This window comes from Blennius ocellaris, assembly GCF_963422515.1.
Source record: "Blennius ocellaris genome assembly, chromosome: 11".
In the NCBI taxonomy this organism is placed as follows: domain Eukaryota; kingdom Metazoa; phylum Chordata; class Actinopteri; order Blenniiformes; family Blenniidae; genus Blennius; species Blennius ocellaris.
This window is the reverse complement of record NC_137660.1, coordinates 1,724,682-1,745,343: the sequence shown is the minus strand read 5'-3', so window position 1 is coordinate 1,745,343 and position 20,662 is coordinate 1,724,682. Positions and strand designations below refer to the sequence as shown.

The 20,662-nt window shown below is 43.1% G+C and overlaps 2 protein-coding genes across 2 annotated transcripts; both read left to right on the top strand.

Annotated features, from left to right (window-relative positions):
- Nucleotides 1-772: 772 nt before the first annotated feature.
- On the top strand, nt 773-13,346 carry LOC308136952 (uncharacterized protein; the record flags this gene model as incomplete). The annotated part of the gene is made up of 3 exons (XM_080505508.1): nt 773-890; nt 4,115-13,079; nt 13,312-13,346. Exons 2-3 carry the CDS (start codon nt 4,268-4,270, stop codon nt 13,344-13,346), a joined length of 8,847 nt encoding a protein of 2,948 aa, XP_080361634.1. The 5' UTR covers nt 773-890; nt 4,115-4,267.
- A 118-nt stretch (nt 13,347-13,464) lies between these two features.
- Nucleotides 13,465-18,876, top strand: LOC308136373 (microtubule-associated protein 1A-like). The gene is made up of 3 exons (XM_080504710.1): nt 13,465-15,440; nt 15,587-15,819; nt 18,475-18,876. The coding sequence occupies exons 1-3, from the start codon at nt 13,466-13,468 to the stop codon at nt 18,628-18,630; spliced, it is 2,364 nt and encodes a 787-aa protein (XP_080360836.1). The 5' UTR covers nt 13,465; the 3' UTR covers nt 18,631-18,876.
- The last annotated feature ends 1,786 nt before the right edge of the window (nt 18,877-20,662 follow it).

Below are 20,662 nucleotides of genomic sequence, written 5' to 3'. Positions count from 1 at the left end.
AAAACGCAAAAATCATGCATTTCCACTTGAAATGTATAAACTGTGCTTCAATCCATTACAAATGTAATACTGAAAGTTTTACAAGTTCAGCATCTGTGGGCCATGATTTTGGGGACAGAACTTTATTCAGAATTCTGCAATTATATTTTTTTTTTACCAGACACGATGGTGTCCGTACTAATAAGTGCTTTTGCTATGGTCTCTCAACTATGGGTTAAACCCTCTTCAGCCACTCTTTCACTCTCCTTTTTTACAACATCACTAGCTCTGAGATTCTCCTGGTGTTTTTCTCTTTTGCTTGTCATTCCAGATGTTTGTTGTTCAGGTCCAAACAAGAAAAGAGCAAATCGGTACACATCTTTTTAAAGATGTAATTCACTTTGTACCCTTTAGAATGTAATGTAATCTTTATTGTAATTTTAAATAGGTTTCAGTCTTTTTTTGTTATATACTACACATGTTTTGTAAGAATTGTCATTGCCTATGCTAGAGTGGAAAATTTAAACTTGAATTTCATGATGCTACAGGCTCCTCATGTCAAGCTGTTAATTGAAGTATAAGTTTGTGGTTTGACGAAAGACATCTCTTGTTTGTTCATTAAAACAAAGACCCATTTTCAGGGCATTAATGTGAAGTCTTGTGAACTTTGACCCAGTTGAACTATTCCTCCTTCACAAGTGATGCAGTGATTCCTCTTCCTGTCTTGGCAGTGTTGTCTCTCCTTTGACTGTCCTCTGTCCCCCACTTTCCAGATCAAGACTCTGGCCACAGACTCAGCAGGACACAAGCTCCTGGTCTTAAGTGGACAGAGCTCTGATCAGGGTGGCCTTCTTCTCCAATCTGGGGTTTTCACCCACCACACCTTTTCCAGTATCTTTACTGATCCTGGGGTGAGTCATCTTCTGTCCTACAAAATGTAACATTAAGTGTTATGCTCAGCATCCTCAAATATATGTTTGACATAAAGAGCTGATGACACCAAAGAATGAACCCAAATTAAGTGCAGGACATTGAATTGTTTGTAATGTCAGATGTATGCAGTAGCGACACCAGATATTTATTTTTACTAGTGCTCTGGGGGAGCTCAATCATTCAGTGACGGTGCTGGGGAATTTAGGGTTTATTTTGCTTCTTTTCTACTGTAACGCCAACAATATGCGCACACCGCATCAGTCATGCACATACAGTAAAAGCTCTGCTATTCAAAACAATATTTTGCGACACAATATGGAAGATATTTAGCCAAAGTGATAAAGATGAAAGGTTTACAAGCCTGACACTTAAACAGCAGAATGTCACTGATGGAGCCTTGACAGCAGCAGGAAGCAAAACACACTGCAAGTTTTCATTTGGGCCTCAAACACAAAGACACTAACTCCTGCTGCCAGAACCTCCACTGGAAGGAAATTCAGATGTAAACCACCAAATAAGCAATAATCATCACTCACCATGAGACGTCATGGTCACATCAGTGATTTAATCACTTTATTTTGTTGCAAAAAGCGCTTTATGTTTTATTACTATTAGTAAGTTATACAGTCACCAGGAAAGATGCTCTGTTCTAAGTTCAAAGGTTAATGCATGTGCTGCTCCAATAGGCTGAATCAGATTACACTGCTTTTTAGTTTAAACAAAAAAACATAAATACATGTTTTATTGGTGTATTTATTAATTAACCAGGCTACAAAATAAATCCTTCACACATAAAAAAAATCTAAATAAACCCCTTTAAAAGTAGCACCCCCAAGCCCCCCTCTGGCGCCGCCTACGGATGTATGTAACAATCTAAGCCAGGGGTGTCAAACTCAGATCCTCGAGGGCCAAAGCTCTGTACGTTTTCCACATCTCCCTCCACTGAATGTCCTGATGCTTCATCACCACGTTCAGCACAAAGCCAGATTACGAGCTGCTCATTACAATCAGCTCTGTGGAAGCAGGGACACATGCAAACTGTGCAGGGCTGTGGCCCTCGAGGACCGGAGTTCCACACGTGTGATCTAAGCCAACAGTGAAATATAGCTTTATCATCGAGCTAACAGAGCTAACTCCTACTTCTGGATCAATGACTCAATCATTTCCGCACAATAATTCAGGCCACTTTGTTGTTTCCATATTTTGAGTTTCATTTGTCAAATACCAGATGCAATAACAGACTATTTTATTAAAAATGCTTTATGTGGCACTGAAATGTTGAGCGTTTTATCAACTCATTCAATACCAAACACAATGTATAAAAACAAGCACAACAGGCATTGTTTTCTTTGACAAGATAACAAATTTGTGATATTGACAAAAAAAAAAATTTCATCAATTTCACTTTTTCAAAAAGTTTGATTTCTGAGAATACCTTTGGGTTGAACCATTACACATTTTACTTACGAAGGTACTTAGACTAAATTTTTCATATTTACATTTGACTCTCAGCTGTAAGCATTACGTGGGCTATCCACAGTTTGAGCGGTAGTGTTACAGCCGCCTAGGAAGGCATGTTGGGGTACCAGATTCATCATATACAGTGTCAACAATTTTTTCTGTTGATAATACGAGTTTTCAACCATTTCATGAATAATGAATAAAACATTTATAAATTGTGAATTGTGCTGAATTCATTCACTGTAGTCATATTTAGTGGGCAATAAAATAACGACACGATAATATAACAATAGTTCAAGTAATATGAAGAACTACAATTCTACCAACTAAATTTTGCAGTATTGTCTTCTTCCAGGGTTTTTATCTGGACGTAGGTCTGAACCTCAACAAGCGATCTTCTCAGGCCGTCCTGCTCCATGTGACATCTCCCACCAAACCCTGTTACTCTGGAAAATATCAAATACCAATGAAAACTTACATTTTAAGTTGTGATCCTTCCACAGACTTTTTTTTATGACATAATTTGATTCCTAAATCACAACGAATGAAAATTGATGAGTACATTATTATACTAATTATAACCAATATATTATTTGCACAAGCTGTAAATCAATAACAGCCATCATGGTGTCGGTCTTGAATTTAACTGAGTGAGAGTCAGCACATCCGTCACCACCACAAACACCCTTGTCCTCTGTCTGCAGAGTACTGAGCATTCAGACATGATGCTCGCTTGACAACAGCAAACAAGACACTTTGTTGATGATTTGAGTGACATCACTCTGGGTACTGACACTACTACAGGCTTAAAGTTCTATTATATTTGCATGACGGACACTTCATTGAATAACAAAACATCTTGTCATTTGTGTTATACGGTGAAACATTTCACCTTATAACGTGATGGCTTATATTGTTATAAGGAGAGACTTATGTTTGAATGAGGAAGCAGAGTGGAAACGGTGTGGAGAAACAAGGTTGATCGATAGATTGAACCAGCAGATGGCAGTAATACAACTTTATGGATGCAAGCTGCTGTTAAACCCAGAAGAGGAAAGAGAAGAAGCAGATGAAATGGTGTGGACCTTAAATGATTATTAATCAGTTACTGTAATACCGTATACCCTGGGAAAATGTGTGGAAGATTTAACGGTATCAAAACACTAATGACCAAATTTAAAAAAAAATTTTTTTAATCAGTTATCTGTTACTACCTCCAGTTTGTGCCTCTTCTCCATCGCCACTGACCTGCCCCTCCTCGATGGAACACTGGGCTTGATTCACCTACCTGACTTGAATGTCCAGATTTTTCAGGAACCTGAACTAACTAACTCTGTCCTTGCATATGTTTGAACAAAACCAAGTCACACATACCTCTGGCATTTTGAGAAAAAAGTTGATCTGTCGCTCCCAGCATGCAAACCATTGTAACAGCCATACAAGTAGCTTCCGGCGCACACGTCACATCCAGTCCCGCCCTGCAGTCCTGGACTACGGAAGTGAAAAATCATGATTTCACAGAACGGGGCAGAATTATTTGAAAAATACAATTTCATTTAATTATCTGGAAAATATCCAAGACAATCGGCAGTGTTCTGCTTTTGATTTCATCAGCACTTTAAAATACAGTAACATGAAAAGGTTGCTTGTCAAATGTAATTTATTTTCCCTACATACATTTTTATGTTACTTCCTCTCACTTGGTTGTGTTTGGGTGTGTGTGTGTGTATCTTCACTGTAGGTCAGTGAATTCCTGGGCACAGCAGCCCCCAAGCAGCAGGCTACACTCACGGTGTCCTGCCGCGGGGAGGTGGGCTGGAGCTCTCTTGGACACCAACAAAGCTTGCGGGAGTTCCTGGATTACAAACTAAACCCTGACCCCATTCTCCAAAAGATGGAGGGTGTTGCAGAGTTCACAGAGTACATCTCTGAAACTGTGGACGTTCCTTCATCCTTTGACCTGCTGGAGCCTCCCACCTCTGGAGGCTTTCTCAAACTGTCCAAGCCATGTTGCTACATCTTTCCTGGTGGACGGGGAGACTCCGCTCTCTTTGCTGTGAATGGTTTCAACATCTTGGTGGATGGAGGCTCCGATAGGAAATCCTGCTTCTGGAAACTGGTCCGTCACCTGGACCGCATTGACTCAATGCTACTCACACACATCGGCGCCGACAATCTCCCAGGCATCAATGGTCTTCTTCAGAGGAAGATTGCAGAACAGGAGGAAGAGCAGTCACAGGGCTCCACCAACTATAGCGAATGGATGAAGAACCTGATTTCTCCAGAGCTCGGTGTTGTGTTCTTTAATGTACCAGAGAAACTCCGGATGTCAGAATCTAATCTCAAAGTGAAGCGCAGTATTGAAGAGGCCTCACTCACTTTGCAGTACCTTAACAAGCTAGGAATCAAACCAGAGCCCCTCTTTCGAGTCGTGAGCAACACTATTGAGCCCATTACTCTTTTCCACAAGATGGGCGTGGGTAGATTAGACATGTATATTCTCAATCCTGTCAAGGAAAGTAAAGAGATGCAATTCCTAATGCAAAAGTGGGCTGGCAACAGTAAGGCCAAAACTGGTATCGTGCTGCCTAATGGGAAAGAAGGAGAAATATCTGTGCCCTACCTAACATCAGTTACAGCCTTAGTCGTCTGGCTCCCTGCCAACCCCGCAGAAAAGATCATTAGAGTGCTGTTCCCTGGAAATGCACCGCAAAACAAGATCCTAGAAGGCCTCGAAAAATTAAAGCACCTTGACTTTTTGCGCTATCCTGTCGCCACACAGAAGGACATCTCCTCAGGAGCTCCTCCTTCTGTTATTAAGCAGACAAAGTTAAAGCAAAGGACAGACAGCAAAGAGAGCCTCAAGTCCTCCCCCAAGACCACAGCAAAGACTTCAAAGAAAGATATTGAAGGACAAGACGACGTGTCTGCCACCATGGAGGTGAAGAGTGAATCTGTGAAGGAAAATGTATCAGTGAAAAAAGAGGAGAAAAAGCCTAGCAAGACCATCAAATCTAAAACTGAGGCACCTGAAAAGAAAAAACTCTTGAAAGAAAAATCTTTAAAAAAGCACTCCAAGGAAAGAGTGTCAAAAATGGATGAGAAAAAAGATAAGGAAAAGAAAGAGATCAAGAAAATAAAGAAAGATGACTTGTCTAAAAAAGATGAGAAGAAAGATGCAAAGTCCAAAGAGGACAAAGAGAAAGACACAACTAAACCTGAGCTGAGGAAAATCACAAAGCCTGATCTTAAACCACTTACACCAGAGGTGAGAAAGACATTACACAAGGCTAAAGTATCAGGTAAAGCCAAAACTGGGAAAAGCAAAGCAGCAAAGGCTGAACCCTTTGCTGCAACAAAAGCAGAAGAGCCGAAACTTGAAGCCGTTCAACCAGAACCAGTTCAGAACAGAGCCGTGGAGTACACATCTGCTCCCTCCACACCTGAGGACCTCACCAAGGAGTTTGAAGACATGAAGAAAGCTGAAGTTACTGGCATGTCGGCAGAGCTACCAGACAGTAACAAGGCTTCTGTAGATACAAAAGCAGAAAGTCCTACACCAGAGAAGACAGAAGCACAAAAAGAAATGACTGAAATCACAGCAGGAGCAAAGTCTCCTCAAAAGGAGGCACCAGCCCAAGAAGTGAAGAAAGAGACTGTAGACAAAGACAATTTATCTGCACAGGAGGGAGGAACAGAAGAAGATCAGAAGTTCGAGGATGAGGGAGCAGCATCTCAGGAGGAGGATGAGGAGGAGGAGAAGGAGGAGGAAGAGGCTGCAGTTGCTATCAAGAAGACACAGGAGAAGGAGGAGGAGGAGGAAGACATGGGAATAGGTGAAGATGAGAATGAGTCAAAGTGGAAGGAGGTAAAGGATGATGGACTTGATAAAAAACACGAGATAGAAGAAATGGAGAAATCAGAAAGTCTCTTAGCAAAGGTGGTGACAGAGGAGCGACACCTGACTCCTTCCGTGGATGAGAAAGATGAGGATGATGAGGAAGAGGCAGTGGAGAAGGCTGAACTGGAGGAAGTGGAGGATCTGGATGTGATAGCAGATGAAGAGATTAAAGTTAAACCTGAAGATGACATTGAAAACAAAACCAATGAGATTCTGACTTCAGCCAAAGATGATGAAGAGGAGGAGGAGGAGGAGGGCTACCTCTCACACGTTGGCGGCGCCACCGCGCCCATAACCTCAATAGTGCAAGGTGCTGTTGCAGCACTTCCTGTCTCCTACATCCACAATGAAACAATTCCCGGCTACTCTGAGACGGAGCAGACCATATCTGACGAGGAAATTCATGAAGAGGCTGAGGAGAGAATACCACACCTACAATACGATGTTGGTGCCTACGACATTTCAGTTCCAGATCAGACAGGCTCCTTTGTTGACATACAAGGTATGAGGGAGATTCAGGCAGCGGCAATGACAGAAAAAGGATTTATCCTTGGCGTACAAGAGCAAGTGTCTTTGTTTACCAACATTATCACAGCTCCGCTAGCAGAAGAGGAGCATGTTTCCTCTGCCACCTCCATCACAGAGTACGACAAAATCTCCTCCTTTCCTACTTCCATCGCCGAAGACCAGTCAGCGACATCGGCGGCAGCAGCTTCTGCTGAGGAACCACAAAAATCCCCGGCCCAGCTGGGTTCCCCACCAGACGCAAGCAAGGAGCAGACACTTTCTGCTGGATCTCTTTCCCCACCTTCTTTAGAAGAAGACAAACAATGTAAGTCACCAGCTGATGATTCACAGCCGACCAAAGCAGGCGTGCAGACTGCAGCCGAAGCAGCATATGCTCCCAAACAGGAAGTGGAGGAGGAGGAGGAGGAGGAGGAGGAGGAAGAAGAGGAAGAAGACCAAACACCTAATGTTGACATTTCACTTGACAAACTCCAAGAGGGCTATGCAGCATCCCAAAGGTTACAGGATAAAGAAAAAGATGTAGAAAAGATTTCTGCTGTCGGGTCTCCAAGTTCTGTATACGACATAAAACCAGTCCACCTACCAGTTGAAGAGGAAAATGCTGATGCTGTTACACCTAAAGACATTTCTTCTGTTGTGCCTACAAGACCATTTGGGTCAGACTCTGTCACTTCAGAGAGCGAGGAGCGTTGTTTCAGTCCAGATGATATCACTGTGAAAATGGCATCACCTCCTCAGTCCGGACCATCAAGTGCTGCTCATTCTCCACTTCGTCATTCACCAGTTGATGAGAAGACAAAGGTTTTCACTGATTTGGAGATGCAAAAACAGGAGACACTCATTGCTGCTGACACAACAAGTAATGACAAAACTGAAACGAGAGATGACATAGAAACAGATACTCAGAAAGAGCATCTGCAAAAATCACTTGAAACGGAATTAAAAGAGGTTCCAGTAATGAAAGAGCCAGAGAAAGACACAAAGGAGGAAGAAAAACAGGGACAAGCATTACCTTCTTATGATGCATCTATAAAAGTTGTGCCAGGGCGGGACTCCCTCATGAAATCAGAACAACATGAAGAAGACACTGATGACAAGTTCAAAGAGACAGAACCTAAAGTGCCTCTACCAGGTACTTTTCCAGAGGGGGAGAGTGGTGATGACAGCAAGCGAGATGATGATGATGACGATGACCATGATGATAAACCTGCAGTAAAACTCATCAAGGTGGGACAGGAGAAAGGAGAGGATGATGCCCTGGATACCAAACACATCAAAGACAAGCAGAAATCTGTCCTGCATGAAGATCTTTGTGCCGTTCAGTCTCTCGCAGATGAGAAACAAGAAAAAGAGGGAGTAAAGGATGATATTTCAGATATGAAATCTGTGAGAGAAGAAAGTGTGAAGGAAGCTCTCACAGTTGCCACAGCCATTAAAGATGAGACTGTTGGGCTGTTGAAAACCACACAAAAAGCAGAGATTAAAACTTATACTTCTGAGATAAAACAAATTAAAGATGAGCAGAGACAAGGAGAGGAGTTTGACTTAAGAACCAAAGGTGAGGTTAAAAAAGATGAGTCTGTGTCTGATAGTAGAACTTTAAACGAAGAGAAGCAGAAAGAAGCAGAAATGATGGATATTTCTGCTATTGGCTCAGCAATGACTAAAGAGAAAGACATTGAAAAATCTTCAGATATTGAACCTGTCAAAGATGAGGTGAGGACAGAGTCAAAGAAAGACCAAATGTCTATCTCTGAAACCATCCAAGATGAGAAGAAACAGGAGATACCAGTGTCACATTTTATAGATGAAGAGGATGAGGAAGAGGACAAAACGACTCAAAAGATGGATGTAACTGCTACAGGGCTCTGTGAGTGGAGGGATGATGAAAAAGGGATTGGAGAAATCGGGGCTGTGAAAGAGGAAAATAGTATCTCAAAGAATGATGACTTGCCTGTTAAAGATGGTATCTCATCTCTCAGCTCCATGGAGGTAAAAGATGAGGGGCAAACAGTGAGTAAAGCTGAATTATTTCTAGAAAAGTCCATCGCAGAGCAGAAAATGGACAAAGACACTTGTAAAGAAGATTCTCACCAGTTTATGGATAAAGATATGACATCAAGTAAGGATGAACCTACTATGGAAGATGACAAGAGTGATGATTCTGGCAAAGATGATTCTGCTGTTTTTAAATTTACTGCCAAGGAAGAACAGGACAAACTGTCAAGTAAAGGTGACATTTCTGCACGTAAATTGTCACTGGAAGAAGAAAAACCACAACAAGAAAGTAAAGATGAGGCCATCAAATTCACAAAAATAGAAGATTGTGTAATTGCTTGTAAAGATGTTGATTTCTCCAGCACGCCAAGCAAGGCAGAAGCAAAAGAAACATCAGCAACTGTCAAATCAGTCCTGGCAGGAGAGATGGAGCAAGTCACTCCTGCTGTCAAACCAGTGAAGACAGAAGAAGTGGATGCTGTGAAGAGTACAGATATTTCTGCCGTCAAGACATCCACACTGCGGGATGATAAAGAGAAAGAAAATGCTGTCCAATCAAAGACAGAAGAAAAGAAAGAGAAGACTGTGGAAACCCTCACTGTCAAACTGCCCAAGGAAGAGAAAGAAGACGAAGAGGAAGATGATGATGATCAAGAAGATAAAATTACAATTCAGCATCATGCTGCTGATATCAAATTCCTCACAGAGGAAAAGGACACAGCAACGATAAAGGCAGGACCAACTGACACAAAACCCTTGAAAGAAGAGGAGACTGAAGATGCTGCTGGTGTCAAATCCCCCATGGAGGAGGTGGCTGAAGCTAAATGTACTATGTCAGAATTAAAACACATTCAAGAAGAGCCAGGAGTGGCTGTTATAAAAAAAGATGAAAAGAAAGATATTTCTGGATTTTCATCCATTAATGAGAAGAAAGACAAAGATAGTTCGACCGAAATGGTTAAGGATGAGGAATGTGAGGAAACACACACTTCTAAGGAAGAAATGATAAGACAAGAATTTGAACAGCAAATGAAGAGCGACCACGTTGACCACAAGCACACTGTGGAAGAACAGATGGGTAAAGAAACTCTCAAGACTGACATAGAAATAGAGAATGAAAGTATTGCGACAGCAGAGAAAACCACAAAACACAAAGAGACTGAAGCGATGAAGGAAACAGAAATGAGCAAACAGGAAGCAGAGATATGTGCTCCAACATTTAGCATCAAAGATGACGAAAAGGAGAAAACGGATTATCCATTGGAATTTGAATCAAAGAAAGAAGATAAAAAAGAGGTAGATATTCTGCCGAGTCACACCTCACACATTTCTGAGGTCAGTGATAAGCAGATACATGAAGACACTTCTGGAGCTCAGAAAGAGACAGAATGTTTTGACACTGCAGTAGCGGACCAGCAGTCCTTTGCACCAACAAGGGAAGACCTGAAAACAATAAAAAATGGCATATGTTCGTCTCCTGGTAGCTTCCAGGAAGAGAAGGAAGTTCAAGATAAAGAAATGAAAGTTGCAATTAGTGAGGAGGATAAGATGGAAAAAGAAAAAGATGACACACATGTTGCTGAGTTGAGTAAAGAACAGAAAATGGAAAAAGAACCAGAAAAAGAATACGAGACTGAAGATATAAAGGACATAAAGAGGTTCAGTGAAAAGGAGGCTGCTCTTACAAAGACAGACAAGATACCAGAGAAAGAAAAATATGATTCCACAGATGCAGATCACTCCAAAGAGGAGAAGTGGGAGAAAGAGGAAGTGCAAGAGAAAGATCTTCAAAAAACTCTCAAACAGAATATAGAGACAATACCAGGAGAAGAAGCATTGCCTTCAAAGTCAGAATACAAACCTCCATTTATGGTTCAGTCATCAGATGAAGACCGAGGGGATGAAGAGGAGGAAGATATATGTATGGGAGGAGCAGGTTCCAGGCCACTGTCAGTGGAGCCGAGACTATCTGATCATGATATCTCTTCTGCAGGTTTGAATCAAACCCAAACTGACCAGAGTAAGCTGCCTGCCTCTCAACATCCCACAGTGGTAATACCTACTCTCACGATGCAGGAGCCCTCTATAGATGAAGATTTGAAAGAGCTTGACAAGAAAGAACCCAAACTTCCACCAGCAGGAGACAAAAATACTTCGGCACCCCTCGTCAAGCCAGAGCAATCCTTTGACACTGTCGTTTCAAAAGGGCAGACAACTTCAACTCCTGACCATGCCGCTCCCAAAGCAGAGCCAGTGTCTGAAGCAGGTGAGAAGAAGCCTCTGTTATCCACAGAATCAAGCAATGAGAGCCAACCCTGGAGCTGCACTCTTTCTAGTACAGAAAGCCAGTCTAGTGTAGAAGAAACTCCTCAACAAGAAAAAGAGACGAGCCCAGGAGCCAGTACAGCCGCAAAGACAAAGCTCGACGAGAAGCTAGAAAAAGAAGCAGCAAGGGAAACAGAAAGAGAGCGTGAGGTGGCTTCTCCCGGATTATCACAGCCTTGTTCATATTTTATGTTGGACAAAGACTCTGAGGATGTCCAGCTTACAACTGATGCAACAAAAATAGAGAAAAGTGAAAAACCAAACACAGAAAAGGAGAGCGGTCGTGGAGGTCTGAGAGATGAGAAGCAAACTTTCATTGCATCCAAATACGATCCATATGAAAAGCCTATTCGAAAAGAGTTGGATTCAAGAGAGGAGAGTGAGGCCTCCTTAGGTTTTGATCATCCTGCTGACATTTGTATTGATAACAGGAGATCAAATCAGGCAGAGGCAGGAGGCGCTATGCTTCTCCTGGATGAGCAGTATAAGGAAGAGCCTCTGTCCTTCAGCAGAGTTGACTACAGCCCTGTGTCGCTCACAGAGAGTGAAAGAAGCAGCCACCACAGTCCAAGTGCTTCCCCTAGATATGAGGACAGAGAGAAAGGTCAAGAGGAAGAAAGTGAGAGGGAAGAAAGAGAAGATACGCCCTATGTTCAGAAGAGCTTTTCATCTGTAGACATGCAAGACAACAAAATGTCTCAAGTTGACGAGTCTTATTCTTTCACTCCCAAGGAGGACAGACCTGAGAAGACAGAAAAAGACAAGGAGGATATGAAGGCATGTGCCGCAGGAACAGTTGAAATACAGATGGTGAGAGAAAGGGCTGCAGTAAGTACCAGTCCTCCCACTGAATTAACAGATACATTATTCAGACAGGAGGCGTCTTCTCCTTCATGGAGCCACTCAGAACGTGGCGCTCAAGTATCAACTACTTGCAAAGTTTTTGAGGAATTTACTGAAAAGGACACAACAGAGAAGGAGAAGGAAAAAACTGTTGAGTCAATGAAAGCAACGGCAGATTCCCCAGATCATAAAGAGAAGGGATCTCCATTTGGTCGGCGATCACCTGCAGAAAAAGACTCTTTTCCTCAAGAAGCATCAGCGGTGGTGAGAGAAACCCCTGTTGCCTCATTCACAGGCCGTGAAATAGATGATAATGTTTTGTCGTTAGATAACAGTCAAATTAGCAGCTCTGCTCCTTTTAAATCTCTTGTTTGTTCTGAAGGAAAAGAGCGCCTGATAGACAAAAGGTTACTTGTAGAGGGAGAAGACTTCAATGTTGATGATGATGAAGATGATGATGATGATGATGATGATGATGAGGAAGAAGATGAGGAGGTGGATGAGGAGGAGGTGGAGTTGAGTGATGTGGATTTGGAAAAGGGTGCCAGAGAACAGTCTGAAAAAGAAATATGTCGAGGTTGCTCTGATGACATGGCTGAGGACTCAAATAAAATGTCACAAATGACAGAATTAGGCCAAGTTAAAGAGGACGTGAGCTGCAAACCAACCCCTGATGATGCTTCAACCAAACAAGACGTTAAACTGGAGACAGTAGCCAAGCTTGAAGATGTGGGCAAAACAGCGCCCTCACAGGACACGAGTATTGTGAAAACAAAAGGAAGCATCACTGCGACAGCAGATGCCCCCAAACATCCTGAAACACAAGACAAAGACATAAAGCATCTGGCTCCTGCAACGACCACAAAGAGGAGACTGTCATCAGCCGAGGAAATGTCTTTCTCTGAATCACTCCTGTCAAAAAAAGGAGATGAAGACAAACTGTCCTCTTCAGAGTTGAGCTTTTTGGCAAAAGATGTTTCGCAGCCGACATCCTCAAGCAGCTTAACCAGCAGCTTTTTGCCTAGTGTCTCGCCTTCTCTACCTGGTAACTATGCTGAAATCGGACAGAGCAGATTTGCAGATTATTCAGAGTTATTTTCCAGTGAAGACAGTCAGGCAGCTTTGAAGGAGCCAAAAAAGGAAACCATAACATTCTCAGATACCTCTGAGTTATCCAAACTAAGTGAGAGTAAATATTTGAGCCAAAGGGATGTCCAAGAAGAAAGTCCAGAGCAAAGGCTGGGTTCAGATCGCAGCGCAACACTTGAAGGAACTACCTTATCAGCTTGCACATACACTACTTTGACATACTCTACTTCAACATATTCCTCTACATCATATAGTTACACATCTTCAGGCTCAACATCTGTTCATCTGAGAGACAAGGCTGACACCCACTCAGCATTGAGTTCCGGGGTACCTTTAACCAAAGAAGAATCTTCTTTCACAACAACACCTCCAAGTTCCTGCTTTGGAGGATCTCTGCGAGACGAGTACATGGAAGTGGCAACAAAACCTGCAACAAAAGCGTTTTCACCCAGCAAGACTGACGATGTGAAACCACCATTTTCACAAACATCTACCGCTGTCATGCAACTTGAGGATCACGATGGTTCTACAAAGTCACAAGAACTCTCAAAGTCAAGTACTGATATTTTTTCTATTAAAAAAACTAGTACTTCCACCACAGCTCAGTCAATACCAAGTACAGAAGCAGTGAAGGTGTCTGAGAGTTCATCCTCATCAGAAGCTCGCTTCAACATCTCTCCCCTCCAAAGGGCTGACTCCTCTGACAGGGAGTCCCAAGGGTCAGCAGATGAGGACCCTGATACACTAGAAATGGAGGACAGCGCCCTGCCGTGTCGCATGGAATGTCAGAAAATCAAAGTGGCTGAGCAAAAAGAGATCCTTTCCTCAATCCAGCCATGTAAGTTAGAGAGTACGATACACTCCAAAGAAACATCTGTCACCATCACCTCTACTACGGTTGTGTCTAAATCTGATGTGATGGAAACAACTCAACAGATAGCCTCAGTCACTGGACTTAGTGGAATTACCAAAACCTCATATGCCATTACAGACCTGCGAGGAGGTAAAGAGGAAACACTTCAAGAAAAAGAGGAAAAGTCAAGTAAAGAAACTGCAACTTCGAACGAAGTTTCAGGGAAAAAAACAATTGTTAAAGATAAGAAGACAGAGGATGAGATAAGTGCTGAAATCAATCAGAAGATAGCAGAAATACCCTCTAAAGATAGCACAGAAGAGAAAGAAACAACACCGTATGCCCAGATGAGTGACAAAGTAGAATTTGTCAAAAAAGATGAGGCAGAAAGAATGGACCAGACAGGCTTTTTGGAAATGCCACTAGAGAGATTGGAACAGAGAAGAAAGAGTAGTATATCTGATTGGGAACTACTACAGAGGCCCGACGACTGCCCAAGCACCCCTCCACCAGGTTACGGGGATGATGATGATGATGAAGAGGAAGACCAAGAGGAAGTCATGGAATGGATGTCTGGTGCTCATGGTACTTCCATGTCTTCAAAAGATGTAAAGGCAGAACGTCCCTGTGACCTAAACACTGGATCGTCCGATGGTTCACCCCAAGGCTTCTCGTCTTGCGAATACAAACATCGTAAAGGAGAACTTTCTCCATCGTTTATCAACCCCAGTCCTCATCTCTCCAGTGATGATGGTGAGGAGGAAGGCCACAGTGGTCACTCCCATGAAGGGGATGAAGATGATAAAGAGCAGCACTCTGTGAAAAGGAGGTCACACAAGCAAAGGTGCCACCATGCTCAGAGTCACCACAGAGATGCAGGACAGGGGCAGCACCCATTGCCAGGCACAATGTCATCTGGTTTGGCTGTGACCTTAGCTGGAGAGGAAACACCCCCAACATCAGTGAGTGAGTCATTACCTTCACAATCTGACTCAGATGTCCCTCCAGAAACAGAGGAGTGTCCCTCCATCACGGCAGAGGGAAACCTGGACTCAGACGAAGACGCTGAGCATCTGCCGGTGGACAAATCATCTACTTCTGGAGCTGGCGGGGGGCACCATCCTGCATCACCACGGTCATCTCAAAAGACTCACGATCCCCTCCCTATGCCATCAAAGGACCCTTTACCCCACCCCCCCCACCCTGATGTGTGCATGGTAGATCCAGAGGTTCTCCTCCATGACCACAGTAGCACAGAGAAACCTCCCAAGAAGGAGCACAAGACCACCAAAGGCCTCAGAAAGAGCAAACCCAAGTCTGCCTCACCCGCACGTAAGGGGGAAGGAAGGAAGAGGTCTTCTACTCCAGTGAAACAGTCTAAAGACTCTGCCTCGCCTCGGTCAGCCTCCCTTAGGAGGAAGGACACAGAGAGAAGCTCCAGGCTGATCAAGATGTCTGAAAACCAAGGCTCCAGGAGTGAGATCCTGAACCCTGGGAAAGGCTTGATCAATGGTGTCAAGACTAGTTCAGGTATGTTGACATCTTCCTGAACTGGTGAATGTTGTTTGCAGTAGTAGGCCTCATTTCAAGGGCTGGCCAGTACTGTATAAAAGTTAGATTAGTCCATTGAATTTATGATTTTCTCCATTAATGCAGATTTACTTGCTCACCTACAGGAAACAATACCCAGAAGTCCAGTTCTACTGTCCCCCCTGGACCTCCGGTCTACGTTGACCTGGCCTATGTTCCCAACCACTGCAGTGCCAAGAACGTGGACCAGGAGTTCTTCAAGAGAGTGCGGGCTTCATACTATGTCGTCAGTGGGAATGACCCAAGTAGTGGAGAGCCCAGCCGCGGAGTCCTAGATGCCCTGCTGGAGGGCAAAGCTCAGTGGGGCTCCAATTTACAGGTATTTGCTCTGCATGGTGAAGCTTGCAGCCTTACTGTCAGGGTACATGTACAGTGCAGAGTTACTGTATGTGTTGCATAAAGTTATTGATTTGGTTAAGGACAATGATTCAACCAATTACTGAACATCATAAGAAATGTAAAACATATTTTCAAACTAGGTTTGCTCCTCCTCGGTGGTACCAAAGAATTCTCGGATTGAAAAAGCGTCAGAAAACAACTGATTGTGTAATTAATTATAGGTACTCTTGGAACGAAACACTCTTTTTTTTAAAAATGAATGTTGGTAAGTATAGTGCTACTACTAGGCTAAACTCCATCCCAGTGTCTGACAACCAGTGATGCCAGTAATATTTTACTATAATATAACCACTTTTGTTATTAACAAGTAACAGTTACTCTTTCCAAACAAGTAATCAGGTTAAAGTTACTTATCCAAGTCATTGCGCGTTGCTGATAGCGTTACGCAGGAGGAGTTTCTTGTCTGTAAAGCCACTTTACTGAACAAAATAGGCAGAGAGTAACTGGGCAGCTCCTCCATTGTAATCCAATCGGACACACACACACACACACACACACACACACACACACACACACACACACACACACACACACACACACACACACACACACACACACACACACACACACACACACACACACACACACACACACACACACACACGCAACAATAACATGCTTTATATGATCTGTCAACACACACACACACACACACACACACACACACACACACACACACACACGCAACAATAACATGCTTTATATGATCTGTCAACACACACACACACACACACTCACGCGCGCGCGCGCGCAACATTGCAACAGGAAGCCCCACCCATTAAATCGGTTGTTACTTTTATGTTGAGACGGTGGGTTATGCTGTCGGCAGCTGTTGAAAGTAATGAAAAAGTTACTTGTAGTCTATCCAAGGTACTTTTAAATGCAAGTAATCTGTATAGTAACTAAGTTACATTTCAAATGAGTAATTAGTAATCAGATTACTTTCCCAAGGATATCCGTGGCAACACTGCTGACAGTATATGCCACTTCTCAAACATGGCATCTGGATTGTCATTGTGAGAAGTCATTGAGGAGACTCCTCCTGCTTGTTGGAGGTGCTCCATAAGATCATTAAAATCTCTTCAGAAAAAGTGAATGAAGGATTACTGGGAACACTGAGAACTGCGCTATATTTAAAGTTGAATTTAAAGTATTGTACATTGTGCTGCCTGGATCAATAAATCCCAGCTTCACTGTTGCCGTGATGAATGAAGATCAGAAAAAATTTAGTAAAATATGTAAAGTATATGTAAATTCTGCTAAATTCTCCAACTGGACATAGCAACTGAGCTGAGAGAAATATCTTTCTATGCTGCCAAAATATCTTCAGGAGTGTGATGATATCAAAACAGCAAAGGACACACGTGTGAAATGTTTTAGCCAATGCCAGGGAGGGTAGTTGAGTTTACATCCCACACACTGTTTCAGCAAGGTGCATCAAACCGATGCCATAAAAAACATCTTTACAGGAATTCTACATGTAGCAACAAAAGAACAGACAGATCTTGAAGTTTATGCAGCAGACACTGGATGATGGCCAAACACAACAATCAGAGCAGCTTCACCAGGAGCAGAGTTTTAGAGACTGGTTCAGAGCATTTCTAAACACCTCGGCTCAGTTTGGTGTGCCCAGTCTGCGGTAAAAATGAACCTGTTGAATGAGTTTTGACGAAGGAAATCTGGTGAAGCTGATGGAGCCATAGAGAGCCGAGGCTCAGCAATGCACACAAATGAGGATTGTTAAGCCACAGAATGACAAGGATGATCATACTGACTTTTGTGCACTGCAGACAGAAAGGAAGTGAACATTTTCATGTGAAAATACAAAACTGTCATTGTGTTTTTGGGTGTTTGTATATAACTGTTTGAAAACACTTGGGCTCCATCGTTACTTAGATGGCAGAAACGCTGCTACTGCACATGACCACCGTGGTTGGAGTGAATAGTTGTTCTGCACATGCTCAGTAGAAGGACAATAACAACAATATTCCCTCCAGGGTGTCATGACTCCCAGTCCATATTCTCCTGGAACTTGGTAGTTTTACAGTCACAGATAGCAAGCCACCTTGGTTCTCTGATGGAGTTTTCATGTCGGGCCTCTGGTCGCCACCAGACAAAAAATGTCTGCAAACCTCCACGGGGTTTATTTCAGTGGGTCTATCTCTGTTTTTGAGAGTTTCTGTTGTGATCGGGTTTAAAGAATGGTGGGTGAACCAGACGCTCTCTCCTGACTCATCAGTGTCGTATCGCTCCAGCCAATCAGCGGCCTGCCGTCTGCCAAGGTCACATTCGCCTTAGCTCACTTGGAACCTTGACTGCGCAGGTACCATGAAAGGACCTGGTAGTGGGACAAACGTGTAGTGGAAAAGCACCAATAGAAAGTAGTCACGTCGAGTAAGGTGAAGGAGGAAGTAGTGGAATGATGATTAAGGGTACTCCAGCTCTGATCCTTCACTCGCTTGATAATCTTTCTCTGCAGATTAACATTAATTTGCTCACATAACTGTTAGGCTATGTTTCACTTTGGCTTAATTTTCTCCCTGAATGTTACCTGGTGTCTCCTCACCCCTCTCAGGTGACTCTGATCCCGACCCATGACACTGAGGTGACCCGGGAGTGGTACCAGCAGACCCACGAGAGGCAGCAGGACCTGAACATCATGGTACTGGCCTCCAGCAGCACTGTGGTCATGCAGGATGAGTCCTTCCCCGCCTGCAAAATTGAGTTCTGAGCTTGACGAGCTTTGCCTCCTGCCACCCCTCCCACCACCACCACCACCGCTACGCCCTCTTCATCTGGAGGTCGCGCTCTCTGCTTCTTCACAGATTCTTGCTCTCTTAATGTACCGGCTTCAAACGCCAGATTCCTTTAGCCTTAGTCAAAGTCAAAACTTTAAGGGTCTACGCTTATCATCAAGCAAATAGAACTGTACTTTTATGCTTTCTTCCATAAGTTAAATGTCTGTACTAACACATTCCCTAAACTAGCAGCAAATGTGGTAAAACAACAACAACAACAAAAAACCTGAACAAATGTTATCTGATGACATGCTCACACCTGACAGCTTCTTTTGTCACATATCCAGCAGATAGACAGACATCACCCTCTGACTCACAGCTTGTCTAGACACTTGTCACAATTCATTGATTTAGTGGCCAAACCAGGTGCCAAAAAACAAGAATACTCACCAGAGTTTGAACGCGACCAATTGGAGACCACTCCTTCATCGTCTTCAAGACTCTGAAGCGTTTCTTGATTTGAGACTTTGTTTTCCGCCAAGTCGAAGCTCATCTGCTCTCGCTACAGTAAATGTTGGGAATTTATTCAGTGGACACATAAATCATCGATGTGATGTAATGAACACAAGGTTCCTTCTCGTTTTCACGGGGTGAAGTTTCCGGACGTGCCCGGAGTCACCACCGTTTCAACTCTTTTCTTATCGGCTTACACGGCTTCAGCTGCTGCATGGCGCTTGCGTTTTTAGACTCGGACTCCTCAGAGAGAACTTCGTATGGTCAGTCGTTTCTTTAGCCAGCCTTCAAGTGTGGAATGCGGTATAGCCTAGATATGTTTATTACACTGTTTGGCTGTCTCTGCTCACATAAAAAAAAAAAAAAATGTAGGCGCTGGGTAAAGGGACGATACTTCTATGTTGATCACGTCTCTGCTGGCTGTAACAGTTCTTTAAGTCTTTCTCACAGTGTTCATTGGTTCTATTCCAGTGTCCTGTAAATGTTTCATCTCGATAGATTACGTTGAGTTTTGTGGCGATGCTGTAGATTAAAGGGACGCAGCATTTTCTGGATTGAAATTTGTGTCATTTCCTCCTGTTGAGCTACATCGTCGCGTCTGTTGGCGTCACACAGCAAACAAAGGAGCCTGAGACAAATGTAGCAGCCAGTGCTCCTCTGCTAGCCCCCCCGGGAGGGAACTGCAATATTTGTATTTACGATCGGGGGGAGTTTTCCCACAGAAACAGATGCGTGAGGTGCGCTACAGGAGGCCTCGTTCACGTGCCTTTAGCTTGTGGGTTGTTGGAGGATATTCTGTCAGACATTTTTGAAGCAGGGTAAATGAAAAAAAACAAAAACAACCAAGGACCAATCAGTTCACACCCACGATCCAAACCGTTTCCTTCGACTTCAATTTACACTTCGATTCCACTTCCTGAAATAACGCTCTCCAACCGGTTTGAATGTTCTCTCCAAAAGAATTGCACCAAATAGGAAAGCACTTTCTTCGAGGAGGGAGTGACGTCGCGGTTACAGGTGGTTTTATTAGTCCGTCGATGAAGCACAGATTTTGTGTCGTAGCATATTTTACCTTTTCAGTTAGGAAATGGTCCTCTGGACCGAGTGTCCAGAGAGGAGTTAATCCCAGAGTAATGTTTCTAGAATGAGCATGACTGTGATGAGTATGTTTGCACTGGATGCTGTTAAAACTTAGAAATGTTTGAAGAGTAGCTGTTTCTTTGTAGTTTATGAGAAGTTATGCAGCATGAGTTGTTCTTAAGGTTTGATGTGAAATTATGAGATCGTATTCGATTCATTGTTTAACTCACTATTTAATATTTGTTCTGGCTTTAAATTTAAAAATGTTCTGCTGTGAAGCTAATTCTTTTTTTTCCCGTTGAGTGTTTCTCGCAAAAGCACTGAAATCAGACATAAAATCACGTGGAAATGGAAAAAAGAAATTCTATAAGCTCCTCATTGACATTATATTCATTTGAAATAGTCTTTTAGAATCATTGGTTTTCAAAGTGT

What these genes read in the sequence shown, in the direction of transcription:
- LOC308136373 (XM_080504710.1), top strand. Translation starts at nt 13,466, where the DNA reads ATGGAAGTGGCAACAAAACCTGCAACAAAAGCGTTTTCACCCAGCAAG. An exon ending in TGGTGTCAAGACTAGTTCAG is followed by an intron (nt 15,441 to 15,586) that starts GTATGTTGACAT and finishes GCTCACCTACAG; the next exon opens with GAAACAATACCCAGAAGTCC. An exon ending in AGTGGGGCTCCAATTTACAG is followed by an intron (nt 15,820 to 18,474) that starts GTATTTGCTCTG and finishes CACCCCTCTCAG; the next exon opens with GTGACTCTGATCCCGACCCA.